Raw genomic sequence first — 13705 nt, forward strand, 5'->3', positions numbered from 1 at the left:
GCATATTGGTTTTGTAAGCATTCAAATTCTAGCTAATTATAGTCAAAATCACATGATTACAGAATGAAGACCACACTAATTCACTCCAATCCACAACCACGATCGAGGAGCTGTTTACTTTTGTCTGACTAGAAGAGGTGACAAAAATGAAAGTGTTCGGCATTATTCAATATTTTTCGTTATATTTATATATTTATAAATGAAAATAAATAAACGTAGTTATAACTTTCTATTGTGTTTCCAATCGGGTGCGAAATTTTTCAATTTAATTTTAACTTTTTTTCTTCCATTTCAAAACAAAAACATAACAAAATGCCGAGATTCAGCAAATTTATTTGCTGAGATTTCGGAAAAAATACTAAAAGCTGTCAATTTTGTGATTGCCGAAATCTCGGTAAATCTAATTTTTGCTGAGATGGTTGCCGAGCACTCGGCGGTGCCAATCTCGGCAATCTGTTTGCCGAGATTCGGCGAAAAAAACTTAGTGTGTAAGAGATTTTCATGACCAATTTTATAAAACTTGCATTAAAACTGATTCACTGAGCATCTTATAGAGTAGCAAAAAAAACTGTTTTAAAACCTAGTTTTTTTTTCTATTCTCGAAAAAAAGGTTATGATGATTGTTATTGTTTTTTTTTCAACAAAAACTATGACCACAGAGCTGAGAGAGTTTATCTATGTGTGCATTTCCATGCACATTCACGTTATCTGATTCTTCAATATGGCGACGACCATAATTGACGAAAATTAAACAAAAGCAAGTTTACTTTTATGATGACGGCGCTGTCCATAAACTACGTAGACTCATTTTTGGCCATTTCAGACCCCCCCCCCCTCCGTAGACCTTTGTTCATACAAAAATTTGAAAATTTGTATGGAGCGTAGACTTTGGCCGGACCCCCCAACTCCCCCTCAGAGTCTACGTAGTTTATGGACAGACACTGACCGCAATAAACCTAGGAGTGTCATAGTTTCTGATTTTCCACCGAGTGTAGAATAAGCAATTAAGTTAAAATCAGGCTTGATAATCCTCCTCTAAATCAAAAGAGTTTAGCAACATGCTCTAGAGCGGTGTTTTGCTTTTGCCTCGTCGCGAGGGAGCGAACGAACCCCAAACAGAGAGGCAATAAAAACTGAGCGAGGAAGAGGGGAACAAAAAAAGAGCCGATGATTATTTCGGGTTTTTGAGTGCGATTTTCGCCTCGAGAGTCTTTCTTTGTATGGGAGTGGAACTCGCGAGAGCTTTTTGAGTGTGAGTGGACGTGAGAAACACAACAAGCAATTTTGAGTGTTAGACGAACTCCTCGCTGCGCGGCAAGCTCGCGCTCGCTGCTGGCTGTTGAGGATTTGCGTTGTGATTACTGAGTTTTATTTTAACTCCTCAGAAAAACGCCAAAATCGCTTCCTCATTTTCTCGCGAGTGAGTTTCTGTCAAGCCTGGTTAAAATACACATTAATAAAAACCAAAAAAAAGCTTTTCCAGCAACAGATGTCGTTACTAATCGTACGGATTGCCATCTGTTGAGAGTTTGAACAGTTTTATTGTAGTAATGATGAATGCTACAAAGATTACATTTCGGAAAGTTTTGCTTACTCTTAAAATCTGGCTATATGGATATCTTCAAGTATACTATAAAACATTTCATCAACGGTTTTCATAAAAGTAGTCATAAAGCTGTGAGTTTTGGTTATTACTGTAATAAACCCTAAACAAATCAAACAAAACCAACCAGCAACGGAATTGTTACTTGGTATGCTACTGAGCTTGTCCCGGGAGTAATAAGGAGCCACTGTGGCTGCGGAACAGACCTGTAATCACTTTTTTGGAAAGAAAAATAAAATATTTTTTTTTCAATGTATATTCTTCAAAAAGGCGCCATTTATTAGTCTACAACTTTGCCGAAATCACCTTACCGATCAAACAAGCCATTTCCGTGATACATTTTTGGCAAAATGGTACATATAAACGAATTCGATTTGAGCTACATTTCCGGTACTGGTGTGTGTTCGTTGGCTTGAAAACTAAAACCGCTCTCATCTGCAGTACCCAGACAAATTGCTGCCAACTTCAGCTTTTTTTACATTTCAGATCGAAAATGGCACACTCAACGTGGGATACCATAGATCCGGAAACCACAAGACTTGTGACGTACGAAAGCAGCATCAAGTCTGGAACTCACGGCGAGGTGTACCAAAAGCAACTTTCCCTAGTTCTTTTGCTACGGCTCACAAGAGAAGGGAAGAATTTCCATTTAGCTTATGAACTGACACCCGCGGAGAAGTTCGACGATGTGGTTCTGTACGATAGGACAGCCAAGCAATGGACTTTTCTCCAATCAAAACATGCAGACGGCAAAGATTCTAAAATAGATCTCAATGGCTTGCTCCCAAAAACGAATCGAGAGAAAGGAGATTTCAGTTTGTACAAATATTTCTATTCCTACATGAGAATTCGAAACAGATTCATAGGCAAAACCAACTTCCTGCTGTTCACCAATAAGAAACTAGATGAAAAGTTAAAGAGCGCAGAAGATAGCATGGCGATCGAAGATCAAGATGTAGATGAATATCTTCGCTTTACATCTGAAGGAGCAACCCACAAATTACTCATACCGACTGAATCTACAATTCAATCAATCCTGGAATATGCCAACAAAGATTTGTATTCCCTGAAGGACGCTATCAAGCATCTCTTCACCAAAGGGATTATTACAGATCAACTCATAAAGTACAAAGTATATTTAAATGATGTTTTGAAGGAGTCAGGATACAATCAAATTAGATTCGCGGATACCTTCAACCAATCACTGATTTTCATTGCTAAATTGTACAACGTTCTTCAACCACAGCTACACAAATTGAAACCCATTAATAAACCCCCAGAACTCAACTTCAATGAAACAGGATATGATTCTTCAAATTGGTTATCAGTGGGAGGCCCGGATCTCAAGCACCTGGGTGAAGCCATCGAAGATCTTTTTTGTAGTGGAACTGTATCCGATTATTTAAAAGAGTACGAACATCTTCTAGCTCTGATTCTAACAACGACTGCGAATGGTAAGCTTGCAATCAAAGAAACATTCAATAGTGATGTAGTATCTAAAGCTGAATTGTATAGGATGCTGAAAGCTGAACTGAGTGACATGAATAAACAGGTTACAACGAATCAGAAACTATTTGATGGAAAGGATTCACGTAACAAGCCTAAGTTAGTATTATTCCATGCGGATGCATCTGATGTTAGACAATTTTTCGCGCTACTTACACTATCAGTGCAACAGCCGGATGAGTTGGAATCCTTCATCATCGAAGAATTGAACTTATGGATGAGAATGTGGTTGAGACCTGACATTTTAGGTATGCTAACCGAAAACGATTATGAAAAAGCGGTGAAAGATTTAGATAATTATTTTGAATCAACGCTGAAACGCGGTCAAGGTAATTCCAAACCATACCTAGACCAACAATTTGTGTCGCAGTATTTTAACAAGTTACAGTCCACACTTGTAGAAAAGTATCCGGAATTGAAAGATATGAGTCAGATATATATTAACAGGGTGCTTATATTTGAGGAAGACGACATTAGTAAAACAGAACATTCACTAGCATCTCAATTTGACGGAACCATAAAAACTAAGCTTAAGCCAAATTCAAGGATGACAGATAAACAGTTTGCAGCAAATCTTAAGGTTGAGTTTGCACACTATCAATGTTTAGTTTTAACGGCGGACCCTGGGCTAGGTAAAACTGAATTTCTCCAATATGTTGCTCTTGAACATCAAAAAGTAGAATCTGGAGCAGTTTTCTTATTCTACTTGAACAGACTACAAGTTTCTGAGCATGAATCTCCATTAGACATTCTAAAATATGCGTTATCTGATAAAAACTTTGAATTCATTTGGAACGTTTTGGAAAAACATCAGACATATTGCACTTCACACATTACATTATTGTTTGATGGGTATGATGAAATACATAAGAAAAATAGAAATAAAATGAACAATCTTTTGAAAATATTGCTGAGATCAGAACATATCAAAATTGTTATGAGTGTTAGAAGTCATGAGAAAAAAACATTGCAGCACATGTTTCAGAAACAATTTAATGTTGGATATTTTTCGTTAGAGCCTTTTAGCAGTAAACATGTAATTGAATATCTTTCAACATATTGGGAAGAAAACGTGGATTTTTCACTCTTTTCCAGAATCTTCTATCACTCAAAATTTATAATGTTTTCCAAATATATGCTTACTAAGTTTAATGGCTTGTGTAGCGTGCCACTTATGGTTAAAATGATGGCAAAAATATACAAATGCCGTTTCAAGCTCTTCAAAGAAACTAAGCTTAGTGATATTAAGGGTGAATTATGCTATTTAGTCAGAGAGTTTTCAGAAGTTGATCACATCTACGAAATTTTCATAGAAAATTGTTTACTAGTAAAGATAGTAGATGCATGCAATGGCATTGGGCGAGTCGACCCGAACAAACAAATTTTTGATGGGTTTTGCCTGGACCATCAATTGCGGGCAATAAAATTTCTTGATATTGGTGAGCTCGAATTTATCTTCAATAATCCAAAATACAATAAAAAGATGGACTATATGCATGATTGCCATCTGAACCAACTTGAAAAATCTATTCTTGTGAAATTTGTTGACGGCAAGTTTTTTTTCTTGCATCATTCTTACGCCGAATATTTTGTTGCGAAATTTTTGTGGGACGATTTCTTTTATTTGAAAGATGTTACTAAAAATGTTTTGTCTTCTTTCCCGGGAATAAGAAAATTTTTTATAAGAATAATTGAAAATAATATTTCATGGTTTGAATCAAAAATCGCTCAAGAAACATCGTTTGCTACAGAAGAAATTGTTTTTTGGGCTTGTGAAAGTAATGCTGAAAATTTACTGAAATATGTGCTTTCAAAAATACCAAAATATAAAGTAAGTGACGCTAAAATGCTTCACATTGCTATTTACAACGGCAGTGACAGAATATGTTCCTATTTGATCAAAAATTGTAAAGTACATCCCGATGTTGAGTATGATGGTGGTTTTCCTTTACACTCGGCCGTAGTGTACGGGCGTATAAACATAGTCCAGTTACTGCTACGAAACGGAGCTGACATTAATATTAGAAACGCAGAAGGATGGTCTGCTCTGCATTATGCAGTTCATCACAAACAAATTGCAATTATAAATATTTTAATCGATAAAGGTATTGATGTAAACTCCTTAAACAATAACAAATGGAATGCACTGCACATTTCTTGCGATAATGGTGATGCTGATATGACGAAAATGCTATTACAAAAAGATGCACAGGCCGATTTACAGACAAATGAAGACAAAACTCCTCTTGATTTAGCTGTATCGAAAGGGTATACAGAAGTTGTTGACATTTTAATCGAATATTTTATTATGAAATTAAATTTTCATATAACTTTCAGGGTATTTCAGAATGCTGATCGCAATAGTCACTATTATATAACACAAAAACTAACAAGGGATTTTTCAGAACTTGCTAATGGAATAAATTTCAATGAGAAATCAATTCATATTGCGGTTCATAATGGACTAAAGAGAAAAGTAAAAGGATTGATAAACGACGGTGCCAATGTTTATGCATTAAATAAATCAGGGCATACAGCTTTACATCTTAGTGCATCTGCAGGTCATCACCTTGTTGTTGAGCTATTGGTGAATAGTGGTGCAAACGTAAACGCCGTTGATGAGGATAACGTTACGCCTCTTTATATAGCATGTCAGAATGGTCACAGAAAGGTTGTGGAGACTTTGATTAAAAGAGGAGCCTACGTTAATGCATTGACTCACAATAAATGGACAGCTCTTCATGTAAGTGCTTTCGAAGGTCACTCTGTAATTGCAAAATTACTTCTTGACCAAGGTTCAAACGTGAACGCTGTTAATGAAGATAACGTGACACCACTTTATTGGGCATGCGAAAATGGTCATAAAGATGTTGTAGAGACTTTGATTAGAAGTGGCGCCAACATTAATGCATTAACTAACGATAATAGGACAGCTCTCCATGCTAGTGCTTCCACTGGTTACTGCGATATTGTAGATGTACTGCTTGAAAATGGCGCCGTTTCCAATACTGTTGACAAAAATGGACATACACCACTGAGTTATGCATTGCAGAATAGGCACCAAGATGTAGTAGAGTCCTTATTCTTCCTGCAAAACAAATAATTCCAGGTATTGGATTCATTTCATTCATTTCCGTTTTGTCTTGGAAGAATTCAAAAACGTCAAACTTCGGCTGCTATTTAATAGATTAAGTTAATGCTAATGCCGTTTTTCTTATTGATCCAGTTCCAACCTGGGTTGGACATGGAACAAATCAGAGTTTCAACCCTAACCTAAGTTACGCTCACTTGTGCGGTAATTTGTTTGACGTTTTTTTGTTTGCACATTTTCCGCCGAACCAGTTCCAACCTAGACCTGGGTTCAAAAAGAAAAACGGTATATTATGTTTTCAGTTAAAAAAAAAAAAAGAAAAACGGTTCTGTTTTCAGTTCAAACACAGAGAACAGACGAACATGCTCGAACAAAATTGCTCGAAAATCTTGTGTAAAGAAAAAAACAAGCTCAGTAGCGACATCGACGGTGACTTTCCCACTCAAAAACTTGTTTCGACATCATGATGGCGCTTTCTGAAGAAATATTTCACTAACGCACCTTGAAATTTTTCTACTCAGATTCTGAGCTGTATTTGTTTACATAACAAGATGTTTATGACTATTTCACTAATCCAGCAACCAAATTTGAGCTACCCATTGATAATAAGTTTCATTATTTTCAATAAGAAACAAGTTGATCAAGAATTCAATTATTGTTTTCCAAGTAAAACCAACACATTCTCTTGGTGGAACTATACCAGGGTGCACACTTGGCGACACTAGCGCCAAAAGGTAAAACAACGGCAAATTTGTACCCCGATTCAAAATTTGACAGCGCCACGTGATGGCCACATTCCCAGTTGTTTCAAAACAACCGTTGCAATGCTTTACACAACAGCACTACATGAGCTTGGACGTCTGTTCTCTGTGGTCCAAGCTCATGTAATGCAGTTGTGTAAAGCATTGCAACGGTTGTTTTGAAATAACTGGGAATGTGGCCATTACGCGGCGCTGTCAAATTTCGAATCGGGGTACAAATTTGACGTTGTTTTACCTTTTGGCGCTAGTGTCACCAAGTGTGCACCCTAGTATAGTTCCACCAAGAGAATGTGTTGGTTTTACTTGGAAAACATTAATTGAATTCTTGTTCAACTTGTTTCTTATTGAAAATAATGAAACTTATTATCAATGGGTTGCTCAAATTTTGTTGCTGGATTAGTGAAATAATCATAAACATCTTGTTATTTAAGCAAATACAGCTCAGAATCTGAGTAGGAAAATTGCAAGGTGCGCTAGTGAAATATTTCTTCAGAATGCGCCATCATGGTGTCGAAACAAGTTTTTGAGTGGGAAAGTCACCGTCGATGTCGCTACTGAGCTTGTTTTTTCTTTACACAAGATTTTCAAGCAATTTTGTTCGAGCATGTTCGTCTGTTCTCTGTGGATGGACGGTGTGCGAAACTGCGTAAGGGTTTCGGGTGAACAACTATCCAGTTCATTTGAATCTCGCCGGGGACTTCGACAAGGTGATGGACTCTCATGCCTGCTATTCAACATCGCTCTTTTTTTTTCTTCTAAACCATAGGCACAGAGAACAGACGAACATGCTCGAACAAAATTGCTTGAAAATCTTGTGTAAAGAAAAAACAAGCTCAGTAGCGACATCGACGGTGACTTTCCCACTCAAAAACTTGTTTCGACACCATGATGGCGCTTTCTGAAGAAATATTTCACTAGCGCACCTTTAAATTTTGCTACTTAGATTCTGAGCTGTTTTTGCTTAAATAACAAGATGTGTATGATTATTTTACTGACCCAGCAACAAAATTTGAACAACCCATTGATAATTAGTTTCATTATTTTCAATACACGCTAAGAAAATGTTACTCTAAAATGAGTAAGATTCACACAAAACTGAGCTAAACTGGAACAGCTCAAAAAATGAGTAAATTGCATTTCCAGCGATAGCGCTGGCCCAAGTGCAAAAATCCAACTGGTTTAAGCCGTATAATATTCTTCGCATCATCAAGAATATTATACGGCTTAAACTGATGAGATTTTCGCACTTGGGCCAGCGCTATCGCTGGAAAAAAAATTTACTCAATTTTGAGTTGTCCCACTTTAGCTCGAAAATGAGTGAATTTTCTGATCGTGTAAGAAACAAGTTGAACAAGAATTCAATTAATGTTTTCCAAGTAAAACTAACACATTCTCTTGGTGGAACTATACTAGGGTGCACACTTGGTGACACTAGCGCCAAAAGGTAAAACAACGTCAAATTTGTACCCCGATTCGAAATTTGACAGCGCCGCGTAATGGCCACATTCCCAGTTATTTCAAAACAACCGTTGCAATGCTTTACACAACTGTACTACATGAGCTTGGACGTCTGTTCTCTGTGCCATGGGGGATAATCTGCAAACAGACACCCTAATATCAAGGATAGGCACAGAGAACAGACGAACATGCTCGAACAAAATTGCTTTAAAATCATGTGTAAAGAAAAAACAAGCTCAGTAGCGACATCGACGATGACTTTCCCACTTAAAAACTTGTTTCGACACCATGATGGCGCTTTCTGAAGAAATATTTCACTAGCGCACATTTAAATTTTCCTACTCACATTCTGAGCTGTATTTGCTTAAATAACAAGATGTTTAAGATTATTTCACTAACCCAGCAACAAAATTAGAGAAACCCACACGCTAAGAAAATGTTACTCTAAAATGAGTAAGATTCACACAAAACTGAGCTAAACTGGAACAGCTCAAAAAATGAGTAAATTGCATTTCCAGCGATAGCGCTGGCCCAAGTGCAAAAATTCAACCAATTAAGGCCGTATAATATTCTTCACATCAGCAAGAATATTATACGACTTAAAGTGATGAGATTCTCGCCCTTGGACCAGCGCTATCGCTGGAAATAAAATTTACTCATTTTTGAGTTGTCCCATTTTAGCTCGAAAATGAGTGAATTTTCTGACCGTGAACACATTCTCTTTGTGGAACTATACTAACGTGCACACTTGGTGACACTAGCGCGAAAAGGTAAAACAACGGCAAATTTGTACCCCGATTCGATATTTGACAGCGCCGCGTAATGGTCACATTCCCAGTTATTTCAAAACAACCGTTGCATTGCTTTACACATTAGCACTACATGAGCTTGGACGTCTGTTCTCTGTGCCGATGCCTCTGTACGAAAAGTGGCGTAGAGAGACCGAGAACCTCCGGAAAGAACACAACGAGAGGCAACAACAGCCCGAGATGGAAATTGAGATTCGGCGCAAACGTGAGCTGGATCTTAATAAAAAAAAAAAGGTCAATCAGCTGAAGCATAGCCAAGAGGAACAGTTCGAGCTGCAGTGTCGACGCGAAGCCGAGCTTTTCCGTCAACTGCAGCTTCGTAAAAGAGAATAAGCAGAGATCAGGAAGCGAAGTCAATAAGGCCTTAAGGAACAGGATGCAGAGTTGCAACGTTTGCGGGGAATAGAGCGAGCGTTCCTGGAAATTCAGATTTCGTCGCGGCAGAAGCACCAGTCTGGTGCGGAAGACCATAATCCAAACGACGTAGCTACAGCGGAACCAGTACATGAAACCACCCGAGCACCGAGAGACCGACTTTTTGGCCTAATTGATAATCTTATAATAAAATTTCCCTTCTTTCAAACATAGGCTGTTCTTTCAAGATGAAGTGTTCAGTTAATCATCAGTAATTTAAGGGCTGCTACATTTATTAATGATTTTTTTGTTTTCGATTACGACTGTTCTAGTATCTATAGGCATTATATGTAGTAGAAATCTTCATCAGAAATTCTCCCTTCTTTTATCATATACTGTTCTTTCAAAATATGTTGTCGAAATATTGGCGGCAGTCTAACCACAGAGAACAGACGTCCAAGCTCATGTAGTGCAGTTGTGTAAAGCATTAAAACCACCGAGAACAGACATTTAAGCTCGAACAAAAATACGTCAAAATCGTGTGTAAAGGATTTAAGTGTACCTCAACGCCACCAACGGAGACTGCCCCACATAAAAAGTCGATTTGACACCACGATGGCAGTGTTTATCGTTAAAATACACTAGCCCACCAAGCGACACGAGTGCCAAATGGCCAAAAACGGCGAGCACTGGAAACAAATTTGACAACACAACAATGTAAGCACAGAGAACAGACGTCTATCTTCGCTTTCTGCCTTGTGTAAAACTTTGTAACGGTCATTTCAGAGTATGTGGTTATGCCCCTGTTGCGCGGCGCTAGCGTCCCATCACTTACATTATTGTGTTGTCAAATTTGTTTCCAGTGCTCGCCGTTTTTTGCCGTTTGGCGCTCGTGTCGCTTTGTGGGCTAGTGTATTTTAACGATGAACACTGCCATCGTGGGGTCAAATCGACTTTTTATGTGGGGCAGTCCCCGTTGGTGGCGTTGAGGTACACTTAAATCCTTTACACACGATTTTGACGTATTTTTGTTCGAGCTTAAATGTCTGTTCTCTGTGATGTAAGTGATGGGACGCTAGCGCCGCGCAATGGAGGCATAACCACATACTCTGAAATGACCGTTACAAAGTTTTACACAAGGCAGAAAGCGAAGATAGACGTCTGTTCTCTGTGTTAAAACGGTTGTTTTGAAATAACTGGGAATGTGGCCATTACGCGGCGCTGTCAAATTTTGAATCGGGGTACAAATTTGCCGTTGTTTTACCTTTTGGCGCTAGTGTCACCAAGTGTGCACCCCAATATAGTTCCACCACAGAGAACAGACGTCCAAGCTCATGTAGTGCTAATGTGTAAAGCAATGCAACGGTTGTTTTGAAATAACTGGGAATGTGACCATTACGCGGCGCTGTCAAATATCGAATCGGGGTACAAATTTGCCGTTGTTTTACCTTTTCGCGCTAGTGTCACCAAGTGTGCACGTTAGTATAGTTCCACAAAGAGAATGTGTTCACGGTCAGAAAATTCACTCATTTTCGAGCTAAAATGGGACAACTCAAAAATGAGTAAATTTTATTTCCAGCGATAGCGCTGGTCCAAGGGCGAGAATCTCATCACTTTAAGTCGTATAATATTCTTGCTGATGTGAAGAATATTATACGGCCTTAATTGGTTGAATTTTTGCACTTGGGCCAGCGCTATCGCTGGAAATGCAATTTACTCATTTTTTGAGCTGTTCCAGTTTAGCTCAGTTTTGTGTGAATCTTACTCATTTTAGAGTAACATTTTCTTAGCGTGTGGGTTTCTCTAATTTTGTTGCTGGGTTAGTGAAATAATCTTAAACATCTTGTTATTTAAGCAAATACAGCTCAGAATGTGAGTAGGAAAATTTAAATGTGCGCTAGTGAAATATTTCTTCAGAAAGCGCCATCATGGTGTCGAAACAAGTTTTTAAGTGGGAAAGTCATCGTCGATGTCGCTACTGAGCTTGTTTTTTCTTTACACATGATTTTAAAGCAATTTTGTTCGAGCATGTTCGTCTGTTCTCTGTGCCTATCCTTGATATTAGGGTGTCTGTTTGCAGATTATCCCCCATGGCACAGAGAACAGACGTCCAAGCTCATGTAGTACAGTTGTGTAAAGCATTGCAACGGTTGTTTTGAAATAACTGGGAATGTGGCCATTACGCGGCGCTGTCAAATTTCGAATCGGGGTACAAATTTGACGTTGTTTTACCTTTTGGCGCTAGTGTCACCAAGTGTGCACCCTAGTATAGTTCCACCAAGAGAATGTGTTAGTTTTACTTGGAAAACATTAATTGAATTCTTGTTCAACTTGTTTCTTACACGATCAGAAAATTCACTCATTTTCGAGCTAAAGTGGGACAACTCAAAATTGAGTAAATTTTTTTTCCAGCGATAGCGCTGGCCCAAGTGCGAAAATCTCATCAGTTTAAGCCGTATAATATTCTTGATGATGCGAAGAATATTATACGGCTTAAACCAGTTGGATTTTTGCACTTGGGCCAGCGCTATCGCTGGAAATGCAATTTACTCATTTTTTGAGCTGTTCCAGTTTAGCTCAGTTTTGTGTGAATCTTACTCATTTTAGAGTAACATTTTCTTAGCGTGTATTGAAAATAATGAAACTAATTATCAATGGGTTGTTCAAATTTTGTTGCTGGGTCAGTAAAATAATCATACACATCTTGTTATTTAAGCAAAAACAGCTCAGAATCTAAGTAGCAAAATTTAAAGGTGCGCTAGTGAAATATTTCTTCAGAAAGCGCCATCATGGTGTCGAAACAAGTTTTTGAGTGGGAAAGTCACCGTCGATGTCGCTACTGAGCTTGTTTTTTCTTTACACAAGATTTTCAAGCAATTTTGTTCGAGCATGTTCGTCTGTTCTCTGTGCCTATGGTTTAGAAGAAAAAAAAAGAGCGATGTTGAATAGCAGGCATGAGAGTCCATCACCTTGTCGAAGTCCCCGGCGAGATTCAAATGAACTGGATAGTTGTTCACCCGAAACCCTTACGCAGTTTCGCACACCGTCCATCCACAGAGAACAGACGAACATGCTCGAACAAAATTGCTTGAAAATCTTGTGTAAAGAAAAAACAAGCTCAGTAGCGACATCGACGGTGACTTTCCCACTCAAAAACTTGTTTCGACACCATGATGGCGCATTCTGAAGAAATATTTCACTAGCGCACCTTGCAATTTTCCTACTCAGATTCTGAGCTGTATTTGCTTAAATAACAAGATGTTTATGATTATTTCACTAATCCAGCAACAAAATTTGAGCAACCCACACGGTCAGAAAATTCACACAAAACTGAGCTAAAGTGGGACAACTCAAAATTGAGTAAATTTTTTTTCCAGCGCTAGCGCTGGCCCAAGTGCGAAAATCTCATCAGTTTAAGTCGTATAATATTCTTGCTGATGTGAAGAATATTATACGGCTTAAATTGGTTGGATTTTTGCACTTGGGCCAGCGCTATCGATGGAAATGCAATTTACTCATTTTTTGAGCTGTTCCAGTTTAGCTCAGTTTTGTGTGAATCTTACTCATTTTAGAGTAACATTTTCTTAGCGTGCATTGATAATAAGTTTCATTATTTTCAATAAGAAACAAGTTGAACAAGAATTCAATTAATGTTTTCCAAGTAAAACCAACACATTCTCTTGGTGGAACTATACTAGGGTGCACACTTGGTGACACTAGCGCCAAAAGGTAAAACAACGTCAAATTTGTACCCCGATTCGAAATTTGACAGCGCCGCGTAATGGCCACATTCCCAGTTATTTCAAAACAACCGTTGCAATGCTTTACACAACTGCATTACATGAGCTTGGACCACAGAGAACAGACGTCCAAGCTCATGTAGTGCTGTTGTGTAAAGCATTGCAACGGTTGTTTTGAAACAACTGGGAATGTGGCCATCACGTGGCGCTGTCAAATTTTGAATCGGGGTACAAATTTGCCGTTGTTTTACCTTTTGGCGCTAGTGTCGCCAAGTGTGCACCCTGGTATAGTTCCACCAAGAGAATGTGTTGGTTTTACTTGGAAAACAATAATTGAATTCTTGATCAACTTGTTTCTTATTGAAAATAATGAAACTTATTAT

General features: G+C 38.2%; 1 protein-coding gene across 1 annotated transcript; it reads left to right on the forward strand.

Moving 5' to 3' along the window:
• Positions 1 to 669: 669 nt before the first annotated feature.
• Positions 670 to 7072, forward strand: LOC134284929 (uncharacterized). The gene has a single exon (XM_062844508.1). The coding sequence runs from the start codon at positions 2097 to 2099 to the stop codon at positions 6210 to 6212; it is 4116 nt and encodes a 1371-aa protein (XP_062700492.1). The 5' UTR covers positions 670 to 2096; the 3' UTR covers positions 6213 to 7072.
• The last annotated feature ends 6633 nt before the right edge of the window (positions 7073 to 13705 follow it).

The sequence above is a fragment of the Aedes albopictus genome, chromosome 1 (genome assembly GCF_035046485.1).
Source record: "Aedes albopictus strain Foshan chromosome 1, AalbF5, whole genome shotgun sequence".
Classification (NCBI taxonomy): Eukaryota; Metazoa; Arthropoda; class Insecta; order Diptera; family Culicidae; genus Aedes; species Aedes albopictus.

What these genes read in the sequence shown, in the direction of transcription:
- LOC134284929 (XM_062844508.1), top strand. Translation starts at nt 2,097, where the DNA reads ATGGCACACTCAACGTGGGATACCATAGATCCGGAAACCACAAGACTT.